This window comes from Vipera ursinii (assembly GCF_947247035.1).
Source record: "Vipera ursinii genome assembly, chromosome: 4".
Lineage (NCBI taxonomy): Eukaryota > Metazoa > Chordata > Lepidosauria > Squamata > Viperidae > Vipera > Vipera ursinii.
In genome coordinates, this window is record NC_139514.1 from 30640095 (window position 1) to 30660703 (window position 20609).

The window sequence follows — 20609 nt, forward strand, 5'->3', positions numbered from 1 at the left end:
TTTTCCTTATTGTTAGTATGAAGCTAATTAAAAGGCTGAGGATTCAAAAATGTCATTAATCTTAAACCAGAGTTTACAAACCACTTACACAATCTTCTAACTGAAACCCTAATAAATTATATTAGGATGATGGGTGAATTTGTGCTTTTTTGTTTGTTGTTGGCAGTCTGATATTTGCTCATTCTGGTTTTGTGCAATCTCTTCTTTGGTGAATGAAATGTCATTCTAATGAAACATCTACAAGGAAACCACCAAGCTCAGAGAGCACCAAGGACCCCACAATCCAACCCTGAACTACAAATATTCCCTTCTATCAATCTCTTCTTTGCTATTAATAAAGGTTGCCAGATATTTTTCATGAGTTTGAAAGAAAGATGCCAGAGATTTATGAAATTAATTCGTTATTTTAATGTTAAGACTTTTCTAGTGGATGGGAAAGCACGTGCCTAAGATCTTTGAATTCTAATTCAGTGGGCTTCATTTGATCATGGGCCAAAGAGAGTGCAAGAAAAAGGGAAAGGAAGAAATTAACAAGCTGTATTTACAATTTTGAATAATTCTGTTTATTGACTTTATTGTGCACCTGTGTCTTTGTGTAAACAGATGTATACATAATTTAGGATGAACAGGCGAATTATGTATACATGTTTGTATTAATATAACAGTTTTTCAGGTGTGTTAGCATTTGAAAATGGATTGAAACTTTTGCAATAATTATCAGAAGAAATGACAAATAATAGTGAAGCATTCTATGGCATAGTCGCTTATTTCCAGAATGTGAGCAAACAGGAGAGAAACTTCATTATAAACTGTAAATTATGCAGTGTAAGAAATTAAACGAAAATCAAACAGAGTAAAGTCCATTGCAAGGAGATAGTGGTGAATTGGTAATGGGTGACAGTGAGAAGGCAGAGCTTTTAAGTTCTGTTTTGCATCTGTATTTTCTTAGAAATAAAAGGGAACTGCATCTTAGGACAGGCAAGTAGAGGGTAAGAAAGAACATAGGCTAAGAAAAGTGATTGAAAGGTGACATTTCACATAGAAGAAGAAAATTGATTTTTGTCAATTGCCCCATAGGATAGGACCAAAACCAGTGGGTTAAACCTACCAAGAAGTAGGTTGAGACTAGAGGGCAGGAAGAACAAACTGCCACAGAAAGTATTGAGTTATTGGAATCCCTCAAACAGGCTGGATGATCATATGTTGGATGTACTTCATCCTGTGTTGAGTGGGTGATTGGATGAGATGATCTCTAAAACAGCATTAATATAATAATTGTAGAATTGTTTAATATAAAAGGAATTGGATTTGCCAATTTGTTTTTTGTTAATTTTTTATCTCAACCTTTATATAGTGCTTAAAATCTCTACCCTCAAATCACCCTGTAAGTGCCTATAACAGACAGTAGACTAGAACTTGGGGGTCTTTGTCATCTGTCCAATACTTTAATCATTATATCACACTGGCTCCTTTTCAATTGTTATAGCATAGTTATAATCATCTCAGGAAGACATTTAATTTTTTCATGGTCATCAGAGACTCAGAATCACAAAGTTCCTGCTTAAAATGTGACAAACTACAAACTATATGAGAACCAACAAATTAGGCAGGTAACTAGGAAACATGATTTGTTAAAAAATTAACCAGAAAAGTTAAATCGGAAAAGTTGTCACATTTTTGTCAATAAAACAGAAAATAAAAAGGGCAGATGGGGATGTTATTCTGCCTTCTTTTCTATGACCCTTTCTGGATTTTTTTTTTCTTATATGTATCAAGTAGGATTTCAGTATCCAACATTTGACTGAATTTTATTGAAATGTTATATATTTTAATTTAAAATAAGAACATTAAAACAGCTGTCTCTTTACTCTTCAGTACGACATGAAGAATCGCTTCAGATTCTTAAATCGCACTAAATATGAAGATCTGAATTTTAAAGATTTCTTTGTGGGCAACAGAATTACTATTTTTTCACGCCACCTCAATTTGGTGGACTATGCAGATCAATATACCTCTCGCATATTGGGCAGTTGCAAACAAAGGTGAGAAAGTGCTGTTTCTGAACTTCTGAGGAGTTTTCAATTTTTTAAGTTAATCAAGATACTTCACTTACTGAGTCATCTTATTATATACAAGAATTAGCATTGGATTTTCTGATGGATGAAAGGAAAAATTGCTGCTTTAACTTTGTGTAGTTATATCTTATTTACTATCAGGGGCTTACAATTAAAATTTTCAAAAGTATTCATATTAGATCTGTTACAACTCAGACATGGTTATAGAGCCTAAGTTGTCTTTTCTAAGTTTTTAATGATGCTCCAAACAACACCTTGAAACATGAATTAAGGTCCTGTGATAAAATGGCAAATAAGCTGGAAAATTGTTGTACCAGAAAAATTATCCCCCCCAAAAGTTAGCAGTATTACTATAATACAGATTATTTTTCATTACCTGATTTAAATTTGCTGATTATGTACAACAAAGCCATTTTTATTTTTATTACTCATTTCCTAGATAATCTAATTAAAATGTGTTTGTATGTATAAAATATATGTGTATATTGCTTGTATATATACTCCAATGTATTATTAATCACTATTAATATGTTTAAATTTTGGAAAAAACTTGTTTTCCTTTGTATTTGTGTTTCTCTTATACTGGGGTTTCTTTCCAACTGATGGTAATACTCACAAATTCTTTCAGAAACTTTACTTAGAAAGAGCTGCTGGCAAACTAGTTTTTTCAGCACTGTTGAAATGTTTTCAGAAAGGAAGAAAACTAGGTTTTCTTGATGACATTTGTTCATTTTCACATTAGCAATGTGGATAACAACAGTAACAACAACAATAAAGTAATAGCAAATACCTTTCTCTTCAAAAAAAATTGTGTGACATAAATTGTTAAAATAGAAGAGCGATAGTGTACACATGTTATTCACTGGCTTCATTAGAATTATTATTGATCAAAATATTTACTGACTTCGACGTATTATTGATCAATATGGCATTATCGATATCAGTATGCCAGATTATCCCCCCAAGATACAAATCAGTACCAAAAGTATGTGTCAACTAGCATTTAGAGATTTTTAAAGTAACAGGTAGTCCTCAATTTATGACCACAATTGAGCCTGAAATTTCTGTTGTTAAGTGAGACTTTTGCTTGTTAGAAGGTTGTCAAGTATGATCACATGAGCTCGGGACACTGCAACCATCATAAACATGAGTCAGTTGCTGAGCATCGAAATTTTGATCACTTGACCGTGGGGATGCTACAACAGTCGTAAATGCGAAAAATGGTCATGTCACTTTTCATAGTGCCATTGTAACTTTGGACGATCACTAAATAAACTATTGTAAGTTGAGGACTACCTATATAGCAAGAAAGTGACGGGAACTCTTATATGTGTTAGGATTTTTTTCCGAAAGGGAGAGGAAGAGGAACAATGGGTAGGCTCATCTAAAATGGCAGTTTAGCCTCTGAGAAAAAAACCTAAAAATTAATCTGGCATTTCTTTTGAGCATATATAAAATAAAATTGCATAGTTTCTATGTCTAAAAGTTTGCATACATTAGAGTCTTTTTTTTTTGCATCTTGGATGATTCCATCCCATAATTTGAGTGGTGGCTTAGGTTCCTTTCTTTCCTTCATTCCTCACAGTCAGCTACTGTTCCCAGGGAAACACAAAAGAACAAAAGCCTCCAGCAAACCCTAACCTCAGAATAGTTCTTGCTCAGTGGTTTAGCCAATTTATGATACGAGAGATAGGAGAGATTGGTTCTCAGGTCAACTGTGAGTGTCTTCTGCCCTAGATAAATCTTTAGAAACTTGTATTGTCATTAAAAATCCAGCTTAATCCTCAGGACATTTGTAAAAACTAAGCTTATACTGTAGTCTTTTGAGAGGACTGTTTATCTGGCTTGGAGCTGACCATGGTGCTTATACTACTTGATTTTCCTCAGGGAAAAGTTAGAAAAGCAAAGAAAAAGATACTACTGCTTTCCCACAGTGATTACACATTGGTTAGGGACGCCACTTCCTCTTCTTTTTCCCTTTCACACCAATCTCTGGCATTTCCTCCCCTAAAGTATCATAATCCAGATATTGTCATAATTAAATTTCAGCAAATCATTTGCCTTTCTCAGTTTCTGACAAAGACACTGAAGGAATATGTTTCTCCCTTAACTGGTCCCTACCCCAAGTGTTCCAATTATATTGCAGTTATCAAAGGAACAGGGTCATGGGATAATGGGAGTAACAGGATTTTTTTTAAAAAAATAAAGTTTGATGGATTACGTTTAGACTTTTGCAAAGCCAGCACCTCTCACCATAAGAATATATTTCCATTTTTCAGTATGAGAATATTAAAAACTAAGCAATATTGTAAAAGTATAATTAGCTGCTCTCTCTCCCTGCCCTATTTGAGGTCATGTATTAGGGTCATATTTCTTCATGTCCTTCCTAATATATAGCTCAGGGGTGTCAAACTGCCGGCCCATAGGCCGGACGTATCACGCAGAAGCCACACCTGCCCCATTGCCGGCAATGGCAAAACTGTCCTGATACGTTGCGCGACATCATGGGATGTCGTGAGTTTGACATGTCTGATATAGCTGCTTAACAAATATGTGGCTCCTTATTTGTCTCGCAAAAGGTCCCTTTCCTCCCAACTAGAATCTGAAGAGGACAAAAAGACAACAGTGTCTGAAGAAATATCCTCCTTACTATTTGTTCCTGTGTAACTTCACTCATGCACTCATTACCTCCCGTATAGATTACTGCAATGCTCTCTACATGGGGCTGCCCTTGAAGAGCACCCGGAGGCTCCAGCTGGTGCAGAATGCAGCCGCGCGGGTTGTGATGGGAGCATCCCGATACTCCCATATTACACCCCTCCTGCGTGAGCTGCATTGGTTACCAGTTGCCCTCCAGATGAGATTTAAGGTGCTGGTTCTTACCTATAAAGCCCTACATGGCTTAGGCCCGGGATATTTGCAGGACCATCTGCTGCCAGGAACGACTTCCCATCACCCGGTGCGCTCACACAGGGAGGGCCTCCTCAGGGTGTTGTCGGCTAGACAATGTCGGCTGGCGACCCCCAAGGGGAGGGCCTTCTCTGTGGGAGCGCCTGCCCTGCCCACGGTATATAAATTAAATAAATAAATAAATAAATAAATAAACTTCCCCTTGAGCTCCGGATGGCCCCGGACCTCTGGTCCTTTCGTCGCGGCCTTAAAACATTTCTTTTCCATCAGGCTGACCTAGACTGACAATAGGGATTTTTAAAAATGTTTTTAATATTTTATCATTGGGTCTTTAATTTAATTTTTTTTAACATTTGTATTATTGTCTTTTATTGTTGTTAGCCGCCCTATCTCAGGAGAGTCCTTCGGGAGATAGGGCGGCATATAAGTCCCAAAAATAAATAAATAAATAAACTTTTTTCAAAACTCATTTGCATTACTGAAATGTTTGGACCAAATATTTCCATTATTTATCTGGGCACTAGGAATGATCACATCATGATGATTGACATGATTATGTTTTCCTGTCTTGGTAAATGTTGATGCATAAGCTATTTTTTAAAATTTGTCATTTAAATTTGTTATAGAACCTTGGCATTATTAAAACCAGATGTAGCACTCAGACTTGGAGAAGTTATTGATATGATTATTAATTCTGGTTTTACAATAACAAAGGCTAAAATGGTGAAACTTACAAGGTGAGATTTTAATCATTGCTCATTTTTCAAAAAATGGAAATATAATTTACATTTTAAATTTTTACTGATTCGTGAAGTACAGTCTTTTGTAAAACTACCCTAGAATGCATAGATGTTGCCAATATATGTTGTCTCTTGATATCATTAAAATATGACTGTGAAACCATATTTAGCATTTCCATCTTGAACCATGCAGTAGACCAAGAATGGAAGAAATAAAGATAAATACTACCTGTTATAATGTGATATTACATGAATGAATGAATGAATCTTGCTTGCTGTTATTAAGAAAATGCTACAAATATTGTGTACACATTAATTAAAGATAGAAGAATCCATTAATTAAGAATATTAAAAATATTCTTAAAAATATCTTTTATAGGGAAGAAGCAATGGATTTACACGCAAACCATCAAGCTAAGCCTTACTACAAGTGAGTATATGTTTTGGTACACTGAGTGGTTTAACTTGTATGTTACATTCCATGAAATAAAAACTCTTACCATGTTGCTTTCTATCGATGTCCTTTGAGTTATCTATACAAATATAATGTAAATAGTATTTGATAAGCATAGAAAAACTAGACTTCTCTTAATTTTATACTGTTTTCCTTGTACAGAATTGGATAGTTATTGATTTTCATTCTGTCAGGTTTGTAGTCAAGTCAGACTCAAATCCTGATGATTTCATTGAAACATCCATGTTGTTTTCTTGATAAAAAAATAAGTTATTTTCTATTGCTACCTTCTAAAATGTATTTTTGATTTCAGCATTAAAAAATCCCTGTGGTCTTACAGCCAAGTGCTAATCAGATCGGGCCTTATTTAGATTTTTTTAGTACCAGCTAGGCCCTGCAATCTGCTCTGATACTTTTATTCTAATAAACTAAATATATTCTAATAACATTAAAATACTCTTTCATTGTTTTCTCATCTTTGGAATTTTCTTACAAGAGTATACATGGTCCTACCTTAATACATTAATAAAATTCTACATTTTATTGTGGTATTACATACTTAGGTGCTTTGCAGTGTGTTTTTGTTTCAAAATGGTCTTGATCCTTTTTTATTTTCTTACCATTAAGCAAATTGACATTATACTACAGTAGTATAGTATTAGTATTAGTATAGTGTGGACTGCAGAGTGTCACAGAAGATTCAGTGATTCAGTCTATGAAATATCCAGTAAATCAGGAAATAGCTATTGTTAGTCAGCATAGACAGACTGAAAATTGAAGGACAATACTTTGTTTACAGCAATTTTCTTGATGGTTGCTGCCAAAAAAGTGTTACTGTGGTGCATCAAAAAAGGGGTGTTCTTGTTCTAATCACTGCAAAATATAAAGTTAAATCAGTTTCTCCTTTCCAGGAGACTGGGAATAAGCAAGGTAATCTTGCAACTTCCCAAGCTGCCTCTCCGTGTTCCAGGACACAGTAGCAAGTTCTTTGGTTTAAAATATATTGGGTAGAACATGGGAGTCAAATGTGCACATTACTGTATTATAGGTAGTCCTCAACTTACAACCATATGTTCAGAAACCAGTTGTAATTACAACAGCTCCAAATGAAAGTAGTTACAACCCCTGCCTGAAGTTGCGGCCATGGTCACATGATAAAAAGTCAAGTGCTTTACAGCACACATGCCCTTACAACCCTGGGGATGCCACAGCTCCCCTTGTATATCCCTCCCCCGCCCCCATTTTGGCTGCTTGCACAGTGGCATTCATCAGCAGCCACTACAATTGTCCCTACACCAGCTGATCTTCACCACCTTGATCCTTTCTTCAAACCAATGTCCCTTTTAATGTGAAAGCCCTCACAATGTGCAAAAGAAATGGTACACATGTGATTTGGGGAAATGAAGCTTTTGAAGCAACCCGAGAACAAGGCTTCTGCTGTTCTTCAAACCACACGTCTAATTTTCATGAGATTTGGAGAAGACCAGGAAGTTTCCAATGAGGTGCCAGCTTGCAGAAGGAAAGGGATGCCTGCTTGAAGAAGGTAGGGGAAGCTCACTTGTAGAGGAAAAGGGAAGCCAGCTTGAAGAATGGCTCAAGGTGGTGAAGGTCAACTGGGCAGGAGGGGCAATTGGGGTCACCACTGGCAGTACCACCGTGCAGAGCCAAAAGAACGTGAATGGGAGGGAGAATGATCCTTACTGAAACTTCACCTAATAATCCAGGTGATCGCCTAACAGCTGCAACTGGGAATGATGGAATTGTGGTCATTGAGTGAGGTGGTCATGTGGGCATCTCACTTAATGACTGCAATAACATACGACTTCAATTCTGGGCTCAATTGTGTTTGCAAGTCGAGGACTACCTATATAAGAGTAATGTTAGGAAATTCAGTGATTTATACTATTCCTGACTATCCACTTAATTAGGTGCTTGCTGTTTCTGGGAGCAGTATTAATGTGCTAAATTTATTTTGTGATGCTTTATATACACACTGTGACCAGTACTTTGTTTTCTTGACATGCATGTTTGCGATTGAACATGATTGCCCATATATGTATATAAATAACAGATAGAGTTCTACAGAGAGAGATGCCTGGCTTGATAGACTTGGCAAGCTTCATTTGGCTTCTAGGCTGCCAATTCCTAAGGAGCCAAAAGTTTAGGATTTATGTTCTGCTTAATCTGCAATTAAACATAAGATCAGAGTTCCTGAGTAGTCAGCAAATCTGTTATCTCTTTTCAGTTCTGCTTTTCTTAAAATATTAAAATAGTTTCTGATGTTGCAAAAGATAACAGAATAAACAGAATAAACAAAGTATTGTTTCAAAAATATGAAAATATTTTTTCCAGTCAGATTTTTCTGCAACTTACTGTTTTTACTATAGTAGCTTAATATTTGTACTGTGAACCCAACTTTCTTGGTATTATTTTGTTTAGGATGGAAGAATCCTGTTGAAACATTTGGTTTCCCAGGTATCCTGACTATTCTCTTTTCTGCTTTCAGTGAGCTTCTTGAGTTTATTACAAGTGACCCTGTTGTTGCCATGGAGATTTTGGGAGATGATGCCATAGGCAGATGGAAACAATTATTAGGACCCGCAAATTCAGTTGTAGCCCGAACCGATGCTCCAAACAGCATTAGAGCACGTTTTGGAAGTGACAGCATAAGAAATGTGGCTCATGGCCCTGATTCCTTTGCCTCTGCTGCTAGTGTAAGTTTCTCAAATATACATTTGCTAAGCCATTCTGTACACGACTTAGTTTCTCTTAGCATATAAGAATTATTTCTATTTTCATACCTCTCAATTAAATCTTTTCCACTGATGCATATATGTAAAATGAACACTCCTTCCTCTTTCTTTCTGAATCCTGTTTAAGTTACTATTTTTGACCAGTAGTTCTTTATTGACCAGCTTCCTAATTCCATGGCTTTCATCTTATTATTGACCAGCCTCCTAATTCCATGGCTTTCATCTTACTTTTGATCAAATGAGGAAATACAAATAAGATCTGTAGCAGATCCTAAGGCATATTTTATCACTAACACAAACGTTTAGTGTTAGTGATTTGTTATGAAGATTGCTTCAATGAATCAGAGAATTCTCTAGTCCATTCCTCTTCCTGATTCAGGAAGAGTTTGTCCAGGAAAACTACTGTACTGTGTAACTAACTATGTTTATATGACTTCATCCCATTTTTTTTCCACTAAAGCCTCCCCCATTTTGTTGTCACTTTGAATAATGGTAGTATGATTTCAGTCAAATATTGCCCCGAGCTGTTAAAGGAGTAATTGCATGATAATACTCTAAATAAATGAAATAGTAAATCTTACAGAATAAAATAAGATATATAATATATACATCATTTTAATTTTCATCTTGTTAGAGTTGAAACTATAAATGATGATACATAGCCGCATTGAATTTTTTTTTTAGTGTCCTAACTATTTATTGTGATGGATTAAATAAATGTAAACAGATTAATTGGAGGCTCATCTGAGGGCAAACCTTCATGTGAATCTTGCCAAGCTATAAGAAAACAGATTGGACAATATATTTGCATTTTACTTTTCGATGCCTGCTTTCCTTTCCATGGAAATATGTTTCTTGATGTTGATTAGAGGAGCTAAGAATAGTGCTGCTGGCAGTGTTTTAATTACACCCTTCTTTGTCCCTGCTGTGTATCCTGAAAAGTATTTTAATGTAATATTATGTATGAGTTATGAAGAGTTAAAAGAATCCATTAATTTATACACTGTTGAATTCTATACAACTCTAAAATGGTGTACCACATGCTCATGCCACTGAAAAATGTTAAAATGTAAGAGATTATAAATTAGGATGCCAAAAAAGCAGGGTCAGTCCTTGGCACTTGAAATGTCTTTCGGTTTGCTACTGATTTCCTCCTTCCAATTTTCTTATCTTCTTTAGCTTTCTCCTTGTTTTGTGTTGCTTGGAGAAAGGGAAATATTTATATTGAGATTACTTAGCAACTCAGGATCAGTGTACTGTAAGGCAACAAGCATTGTTCTTCCCATTTCAGATAAGTGAAAACATCTGCCAAGACTGAATCCAAGTAGTGTCATATCTGGGAGAAATAACAGGTGATCTAGTCACAGGTGCCCTTGCTAGCCTGAGATTTTACCTCAGTGTCCTGCTCATGAAAAAACAGGCTACTAATGGAGAAAAGTATATGTAGCTTGCAGAAGCCATGTTGGTAAAGTAGAAGAGCAATTACTTGGTTGTTTGTGAAGACAAACTTTGCGAGAAAGAACTGGAGATTGATCTCTGAATAGATATTAAAATTGCAAGTCGGAGAGAATAGATTCAAAATAAGTACATACTGTCCAATCTAGCAGTTCATACAGTTCCATGATTTTCAGGCAGATGATTTCTGCTGATTGGATTTTTGAAATCATAGTCCTAAGATTTTCTGTAGCTCTTGGAGAAAAGTTCTAGCCCCCAATCTAGTCTGCATTTTTTTGAGAAAAATAAAAAACGTAGGAGAAGGATCTCACTTCATCACAAAGAGAACCTCTGCTGTTGTTGATGGTGACCTTTCCTTCCCCAGTGAGCAGCTAGCCCGGTAAAAAGGCCCTCTGTTTTCTAGGAGTGGGCAGACAAGAAAACAAACAAAAGAATATCTGTGCTGTAACAGATAAATAGGAAGTAGGACTGTGGTTTTCAAGCTTATTTTTGTAATTTGGTTGTTTTTTGTTCCTTTTTCCCCCTAATCTCTCTATGTTGTTGGATCACCTGATTCTGCCTGTATTTTTCTTTTTTCATTAAATCATTAGTTCTTTTTGTTTTCCGTCTGGTTGAAAAACACACATTCTCCCATAAATGTACTCAGCTTGCTTTGGGATTTGAATTGTTATGTTTTTATTGTCTTGGGTTTGAGGCTTTTTCATCTTTTCAGGCAGTTAAGTCACCTGCAATAGCTTACTGTTCTTTTATTTCTTCTGGCCCACCTGATTCACTCCTATAGGCTAAAACTCATTCAACACAGTCGGCAGTCCTGTGGCATTCAGGTTGGAAAGTTCTCTGTTTCCAATATGAGCAGCTAGTAAGAAATCAAGTGTTATATAGTTTATTGTGAAATATTTACTGGTAATATGACAAAATAATGAACTCATCTGGTGGTCATAGCTCAATGAATGTGTTATGGTGACATAGGATAGCTTTCATGGTTTTCTCCTTGCCTATTCTTGGTAATGCAGTACTGAAATTTGCCTTAAATTTCTCAAGAGTTTTTTTTTTCTGTGAAAGGTTTATTGTATCTTTTTCTTGGCATTATAAGTAGTCCTTGACTTACGACCACAAATAAGCCTGAAATTTCCAATTCAACCAAAAGAGTTGTTAAATGAATGTTGCCTCATTTTACGACCTCTCTTGCCACAACTGTTAAGTGAATCACTGCAGTTGTTAAGTTACTAATACAGTTCGGTGAATCTGGCATCCCCATTGACTTTGCTTGTCAAGAAGGTCGACACTGCAACCTTCATAAATACATGCCAGTTGCCAAATGTCTGAATTTTGATCACATGACCACAGGGATGCTGCAAAGGTCAGAAGTGTAAAAAATGTTGGTAGGCCATTTTTTCAATGCCTTCATAACTTTGAAAGGTCACTAAAAATGGTAATAAGTCAAGGATTACCTGTACTTGGGGATTTTTTTTTTGAAAATTGACATTGTTTTGGATCTTAGTCTGTGTTTGGAAGTCTATTGTCTGTGCTGAATGATGGGGCGCTTTCAAAAATATGTTAATAAATAAGGAATGGAAATGAATGAAAACCAATGAATCTGACTATTACAATCTCAGTGCTTGGACCCCCATTAAATGTATGTATTTAATTCTTATTATTTCCAGGAACTGGAATTATTCTTTCCTTCCAATGGAGGCCGTGGACCCGCAGGCACTGCAAAGTACACACATTGTACTTGCTGTGTTATTAAACCTCATGCAATTAAAGAAGGTTAGTTAAATTCCTTGCAGAGTCAATAAAAAAACTTGTTGGTCCTCATTTTGTCTAGTTAGTAGACATGTAAATTATTTCCACAATGGTAGCTGTCTCAGCCTGGTTCTAACAAGCAATGCTGTTCCTTTTTGTTAATGTCAATACTTACAGTTGCAGAGATAAAGACCTGTTTTCCTGTTGCTGCTCATCTTTTTTTTCTTTTTTACTTTTTTGACAAGTCTTTCCTACCAGCAGTTTGTTTATCAGTTAGGCTCAGATGATTTCCAGCTGACCTGCTTGCAGAATCAGATGGAGATGCTCTCTGTATGCAATTAAAGTACATAAACCACATAAATAATTATTTGGGTTAACAGGTTCTGCAGAGATACTGTCAGGAGAATGCCTGCAAAACCACTTTGACCTTCATGTTTTGCTGCTTCTAGCAGGTCCTCAGAATAAAATCATAATGTTTAGAATATAGTATGATAGTTGTTTCTTCCCATAATATATCAGTATATAGCAGTGGAGTCTTTCAAATGAGAAAAAGCTATTAATGGGGTTTGTAAACTATGTTTGATAGTTTAAAATCCTTTTTTATTTTGGAACTAATTGTTTTTTGCAAATAAAATTAGTTCATTGCATTATAAGAAAATACATTTAACCCTCTGTAGCTTTAATATTAATAGCTTTTCCCAGCCTGGGCATCTTTCAAAGGTGTGTATTTTAGAATTATTATTAATGATCTGCTGGCTGGAATATTCTGGGGAAATTGAAGAAAGTATATCTGAAGGATATCCAGATTACAGAAAACTGCTATTTTCTACTACTCTTTTTCAAAAGATTTGACTTAATTTGACTTAAGCTTGTTCTTTCCTTCTGCCAGTTTCAAAACTATGGTACAGTTAGTCCTCTTACTGATCATAATTGGGACCTATATCTCTGTTGCTGAGTGCCACTGTCATTAAGCAAAATATCATGTGACCATGCCAGACCCATATATACACTGAAAAAAGTGACTTAGCACCATTTTTTCGTATGACTGTTGTAGCATCCTCATGGTCACATTACTAAAATTCAGATTCTTGACCACTGGCTCAAATTTATAATGGTTGCAGTGTCCTGGGGGGTCATGTGATCACTTTTTGCGACCTTCTGAAAAGCAATGGGGAAGCCGGATTCACTTAACAATTGTGTCACCAATTTAACAGCTGCAGTGATTAACTTAACTGCAGCAAGAAAGCTTGTAAAATGGGGCAAAATTCACTTAACTATCTCACTTAGCAACAGAAACTTTGAGCACAATTGTCAAAAATCAAAGATTATCTGTATAATATTGTATTGATAGGAAAGACAAAATGTTTCTTTTGATCTGCTTTGATTAGGCCACTTTCTCCATGCAATGCATAACTTTTATAACCCATGTTCATATTCCTGATATTTCTGTTTTTCTGAGCTAAACAGCTTCAAACATCCAAGAGGTGTTACCATACCCTGAGCTGACAGTATTAAACCTATCTACCGGGAGCCCCTGTTATGCATCAACACTTAATTGAGAATTTCCAGGATGGATATCAAAAAAGAAGAACCCCAAAGGAGACACCATGATAGCAATTATCTCTTGAGAGTTTATTAATTAAATGGCCCAAACAGATCTGGCCAGAATCCTGATTCTCTGGGCAGATCTTATAGCTCTTTGCCCCATTCCCCCACCTCTAAAAATGTTTATTCTGGCACTGAGATAATTAAATGGAAGGAAATTGATGTTTGTGTGTACATATTGTGAAAAAGAAAAGAATGCAAAAGTGTACCCAAGCACACAATTGGGAATTCAGATTGACAGGAATGCTGTTGCCTCCAGCTGTTTGCCTAGAGTGCTCACGACAGCCAGCCACAAGAGCTCTGGAGGCAAAAACTGTGAGCTATTAACTTGTTAGTGTCAAGGCAGGGATTTTGTTGGTTACTAGCAGCAGCACAAGCTGCGCATAAGATAATTAATTTGCTTAAAGTCATGGACTGTAGCTTCTTAGTTTGTTTTTCTTAGCGCTTATTAGGGAGATGCTGTGCAGTCGAGAAAAGCCACTCAGGAAAAAAAAAATAGTTTGTTTAAACAATCTCTCTAGTTTGCAAGGGGAAAAAAATAAATTGCCTATTCATGTAACTGAAAGAGATTTTTCTAAAGTTCTTCAATGATTTTTGGTTTTTACCATCCTAACTAAGGTTATGTGTTTTATATCATCCTCATACTTGGCCAGCTCATTGCTTACATCAAGATTGTTTGATTCATTTAAAAATTACTAATCTCAACATAGATCCTTTCCTACTTTTTCCCTCTAAAAAGAAACTTGATTTGTAGTCATTTGTTTGTGTTTCTATTTAAGCCATTAGCAATTCTCTTATCCCATGACTACTATACTAAACAGCTTTTGATGAGAAGTCCTCATCCATGTGCCTATTGACACTCTGAAAGAACTTTGTTAAGCTTCATGAAGCAGGATTTATCTTTATGAAATCAATGCTGATTTTTCTTCAGAACAGCTTGTACCTATGTACCTAGTTACTTTTTATTATATTACCAATTTTACAAATTTGCTCAGAACAGATGTTAAGCTGACTGACTTAAAGTATAATTTACAGAATCACCTCAGATCCCTTTTTGGAAATCTGTGTTACATGGTTACCTTTGAATGTAGTCAGTAACACTGAGCTTGATATAATTTGTTACATGTTTTTGTTTTGTTTTTTATTAAGAGATTAACAGCTTCACATTTGAATGACTTTTCATTGACTCAAATTAGGACTCCCTGATTTCTTATAGTGCAGTCTCTCAGGATGTCCTAGAATATCTTTTCTCAAATAATTTTAGTTGTTTTGATCCTCTTCCTGACACATTCTGTTGCTGTTGATGTTTTCAGACCTTTGAAATGGACAAAACGTGAACATCAAAGTCATGAATAGTAAACTTCTTATTGTAGGGTAATAAATAATAGAACAGTAACAGTATCTTGCAACTTTGAATGTGCCTCTCCCCTCCCCTTCCTAAAGAGAAGTTTTGAGAGGTCCAGGCTGAGGTACTTTCTCAAATTCCATTCCAGCTATGCTGAGATTTCTTTTATTTGACTATTGCCTTGGCTGTTGCTGTTCCTCTCCTTCCTCAAGGTTATTCTCACACTTTGTTACAGATGTCACATCTCAGTGTCTGGGTTTGGATGGGGATCAGCATCCACCTTGCCAAAATTGAGTGGTTTTGGCTCTTTGGGCCCTCAGCTTCTGGGAATCTAATGCTGGATGGGGTAGCACTACCTGAAACAGACCCTGTTCTCAACTTGGGTGTCTTTCTGGACTCATATCTCCTGTTCAAAGAGCAGATAACATTTGTGATTAGGGGGCCCTTTTTTACAATTTCTGTTGGTGAATTTGCTCCAGTTCCTGGATCAAGAGGCTCTGCTCTCAGTCACTCATGTCTTGATCACCTCCCCAATGAATTACTGTAATGTACTCTAAATATGGTTGCTTTTGAAGAGCATCCAGAAGCTGCAACTAATGCAAAGTGCTGTGGAGCAGACAGTTGTGGGCACTCCAAAACTAGCACACAACCTCTGCTCCCAGAACTGCAGTGGTTGTCAATTTTATTTTGATTTTAGTTTAAGACGCTGTATGCTAATCTGGACTGCAGAAGAACCTTTTTATGGGTCACATCTATTAAGTAGTATCATCTGACAGGACCCAGGAGGAGAGCCTTTTCTGCTTTGGTACCTGTCCTCCAGAACATCTTCCTCTTTACGATAGAGTAAAAAGACAAAAAAAATGTAAGAGTAAAATAAAGAACAGTAAAAGAAAAGTTATATATAAGGAAAAGATTTCAGTCTTCAACACAAGTATAAATAAATTTGGTAGTCTTCACCCCGATAAGGCTACAAACTGCTGTGTCTTTTTACCATAATCTATCCCTTATCTTAAACAAATCCATAAGATATCAGCTTTTCAATCCTGGTGTCAGCAAAAATGTTGCCAAAATTTCATAAAAACATGTCTTATTTTAACTTTGATCAAATAAACCAACTTTATATTCCTTTTATCTCTGAAAATCTTAATCTTTAATTCATTCAAATATCATAAGATTTTATCTCTGTCCAATTTTTCTTGTCCCATTGCATAGGCTTCTTCAAGGCTTCAACAAGCCTCTTTTTGAGTCTTTAACAAACCTCTTTTGTAAATCTAATAGAAATATATTATCCAGGTCATTTTCTGGAGAAACAGGATGACCCTTCTAACCCTAACCCTAACCCTTTCTCAAACACATACCCAGTGGCTGTATCTTGGCACAGATCTTGATTACTACTACCTTAGATGGCTGTCAAAAGGTTCAAACCTCTTAATACTTTTCTGCCATTTAGTGGTTGATAGGTTAAACAGCTGACACAATGAATAATTTTAGAAAAATTATGTGGATGTACTAAAAGCCCCCACAGCTTAACAGGTCTCTCTAACACACTGTACCCAAGAACATGTATGCAGTAGCAGCTTCTCAACAACACAGATTAGTGCAACCATTTTGTTCAGAGAAATGAACTCTTTGCCTTTACATAATGGGCGATAGGCCAAGAGACCTTTTGGGGGGGATGGGGGGACTAGCAGGACATCGTGCCTGGCTTGTACAACCATAGCATATCAATGATTGTTGGAGACAATGTTTGGAGAAGTTAAAGTTTTAGCCAGGAGAAGCCAATAGCATTTCACAGCTGTAGGGGCAGCGGCAATGCATGGGCCTATTCTGGATGCTGTTAAGGGCACATCATGGTGGCAGCAAGATTAGGATAATAGGAGTCCCACCTGACTCTGGGACAGAAGGAAAGGATAGTAAAGAGAGACTGTGTAGTATCATCAATTTTACATGTGTCATTCCCAGGTAACAGACAATACTTGTCAGGTTTAATACACTGTGGCTACTATGCCACAACTGCAACCAAAACAAGTTTTATCCCAAGCATGTTTGTGTTATTGTATGCCATCTAGGACCTATCAAATACAGACTATCCAATTAGTATTATTAACTACGAGATATCCACAGGTTACCATGTGATTTTGAAATCTGATTTTCTCCCCTAAGAGCTAAATATCTTACACTTAAGTGTAAATCATGGTCTTCCTATTTTCTGGAAATTACATATATTTTTGTTTTGCCTTAAGCAGAGAAAAATCCTTCCCAGCTGAGTGTCTCAGCTCAAAAGTTTGAGTAGGTGTTATATTTATCTCTGTACAGGTGTCAGATGCATATATATTAGTCCAAATATATTCTGGATTTTTTAAAAAGAATTATTATATGATAAGAATATCCTAACTCTCAAGCATTTAATATTTAAAATACACTTAGGTATCTGACCATTCCTTTCCTTTTTGTTTTAATACAGGTCTAGCTGGAAAGATTATAAAAGCAATTCTTGATGGAGGATTTGAAATCTCAGCCTTGCAGATGGTAACTAATTTTCTTATTTTCTTTTTATTTAATTCTTGTGGAAGTAGGAGGGGGAGAGAAAATTTCACATTTGCCACTCCTGTTTCTACTATAGAGCCACACACCTTAGTCCATTGCACTTGGGAACATGTCTGCCTCAGCTTTCAGTGATTCTTTCTCAGCTGAAACAGCTGCAGCCAGAAATGTCGCTGCTTCCTTCAGCTTTGTTGTAAGTGGTGTCTTGTATGAGGTTTTCAGAGCATTATCTTGCTAAACAAAGGAAATCAGCCTTTTCAGTTCAGTTAAGCAAAAAATAGATAGACTTCAAAGTTGCTGAATTTATTTTGTTTTTTTCTTATAATTCTCAGATTGTCAGCCAAAGAAAGATGAAAATGACTTAAAACTGAATCAGGTTGTCTCTGTCCATATTCTGAATCAGGAAACTTGCAGAACTAAACTGAGCTCACAGTTTTTTTCACATAAAAATCCTGTGTTTGTTCATTGCAGCAGTTAATTTAGGTAGAATAAAGCATTTGTTGCTGTTGCTGCTGATGCTGATAAAACAGGGGTGTCAAACTGCTGGTCCATGGGCCGGTTGCATCATATGGAGCTCCGGCAATGCAAAAAACGTCCCAACATATCACATGACGTGGCGAGCTTGACACCCGTTTGTGCTTAAATTGTAAGCCGCCCTGAGTCTTCGGAGAAGGGCAGGATATAAATGGGATTAAAATAAAAATAAAATAAAATAAAACATTTCACAGTCAGAACTGCTTTCTTGCAAATGCTGACCTACCTCCCATATGCTAGATCATTATATTTTTCCAACAGCACTATGGAAACAACTTTTAAGGGTGGGAATTATCCCCATTGAATTTGCTGAACACAAATCAATAAAGCCTTGATATAAATAATGTAAATTGAGAAGCATCTGGCTACTCCTCCTCCAGAAGAGAACAAGGAAAAGGACTCATAGCCAACCCTAATTAATTATGGTTAGCTTTTTAAAGAAGCAATGATCAGATTGGTTCTGAAGTAACCTTATTAATAAGATGTTAATTGGAATTAGTAGTTTACCCCACTTTCTCGGGAGAAAATGCTTGAACATTTGGTGGTTGCTGATCAATTTCAGACATTTTTAACTGATTTTCTGGATCCATTCAGGACAGCTGCATTCCTGATTTAGAACAAAGACTAGTTTCTAGACTGCGAGTTCAAGTGTGGTAGTGCTGGAACTCATCTCCTAAGTTCTAGCATAATATCTGAAACATTACATTAGTCCGACTCTGCAAATACATCCTTAGATATTACAATTAAAACTCACTAGTCAGTTGCAATAATATTGTACAAGCACTTAAAATTGTCAACGTTGAAATAATTCTTTAATAAAGTAAAAGGAAATAAAAGCATTATACAAACAGCATTCCTCCTTTCTTTTCCCTACCCCATTCTTTCCTTCCGTTGCTGTATTGCGAACTTACTTAAATTTTAATTAGTATAAATAATTGAATAATATATATAGTGAACAACAATCATGAGTTTTGTGCAGCCTGAAAATTGGCAAAAACGTTTTTTTGGAGATAGAGTGAAGTTAATTAAGACTTTTGTTGAGGAAGGTGTTTCTTTATGTGCAGGAAGCTCGGGGTTTGCACCTGGTGTGTTTGTACTCGGGGAGCAGGTTGACAACTATAAGGCTGGGAAAGGAAAGTCTGTCTGTTGTCACCAGCAAAAGGTGCCTCCTCCAGTAGCCCCCACTGACTCTAAAGCAGGGGTCTTCAAACCCGGCCCTTTTGTGACTTGTGGACTTCCACTGCCAGAAGTCCTCAGCCAGCATCCCCTGCTCTAAAGCAAGGTTACTTACAAATTGTAAGCCCAGACTTTTGTGATACCTAAATTTATTATTACTATTTTGAATAATGTAATTTTGTGTGTGCTTGACTTTGTACCATGTGGTTTGATGAGTAGTGTGCACATGCATGTTGTTTAACAGCTTATTTGCCAAACAATAAATAGCCTCTACATGATTGAGAAACCACACAATTCTTGTCATGTTTCTTGTACAGAAAAAGGGCAGCTATAATTGTTAGGTAGTTTTTAAGTACTTTTAAGACAATACTAGCTCCACAATTCTGCTCCACAGAAGCTCAAGAATTAGACTATTCCTTTCTATTTTATACATAGTTCTATATGGACCGAGCAAATGCAGAGGAATTCTATGCAGTCTACAAAGGTGTTGTTGCTGAATATTCTGTAAGTAAATATTATAACATCTATTTTCCCCATTTTTGATGCAGTTTAGATATTACCTTAAGGGACCATCCTTTTTGTATGGTAATGCTAAGAATTACTACTCATAGTTATGGATTATTTTAATATTTGCTGTAAAATAAACCATTAACAATTTATTGGAAAGATAAACGATGCACATAATTTTTAATTTTGAATCCACAGTGTGATATACATAAATTGTGTGCACTTTTGGGTAATGGTTTTCCAGGCTAAAAAGCATCCCCATTAAGTAACATTAGGTTGTCTTTGAACATCATATCAAAATTCTTAATTTTTAAAATTAAGACAGATTTCCAAAAATTCAAATTCCTTGCTACCTTTAGAAATCCTCCTTGCATTTTTCTGCCTCACTTTAAAAATGGATCAAATCTACAAACTAGCAAATTAATTTGTGCATACTTTTTCCCCATTGAGGAGGGATGCTTGGCATACCTTCTGTCTCCAGATCTTTCTTCAGTTTAATAATATGTCATCTTTGCAATTGGGGAAGAATTCTCAAAGGCAAATTTTGTTAATATGCTACATTTGCAGTATTTGCAGAAATGCCACACTTCGTAATATTTGCTGAAATGCCACTTTACACATTTTGTTCTACAATAGTTGGATAGTTATGTACCCATTCTATTTTTATTCTGTCATGCCTCACTATGGTTCTCACCTGTTTACAAAATACACATGACATTTAAAACATCCAGTTTAAATACCAATGGTAAATTTAATAAAAAATGA

The 20609-nt window shown here is 36.0% G+C and overlaps 1 protein-coding gene across 6 annotated transcripts in view; it reads left to right on the forward strand.

Moving 5' to 3' along the window:
• The window catches only part of NME7 (NME/NM23 family member 7), a 111157-nt gene that overhangs the window by 30309 nt on the left and 60239 nt on the right, over window positions 1-20609 (forward strand). For 5 of the 6 annotated variants that reach the window (XR_014492550.1, XR_014492551.1, XM_083362848.1 and 2 more), the window contains 7 exons: window positions 1876-2042; window positions 5612-5722; window positions 6105-6155; window positions 8686-8893; window positions 12052-12157; window positions 17548-17612; window positions 19773-19841. Coding sequence is in view for 4 of the 6 variants with exons in the window: in XM_083362848.1 (XP_083218974.1) it covers window positions 1876-2042; window positions 5612-5722; window positions 6105-6155; window positions 8686-8893; window positions 12052-12157; window positions 17548-17612; window positions 19773-19841 (777 nt within the window). In the remaining 2 variants the exon portion in view is untranslated. The remainder of the gene's footprint in view (window positions 1-1875; window positions 2043-5611; window positions 5723-6104; window positions 6156-8685; window positions 8894-12051; window positions 12158-17547; window positions 17613-19772; window positions 19842-20609) is intronic. The other variant, XM_083362851.1, reaches the window with a different exon arrangement.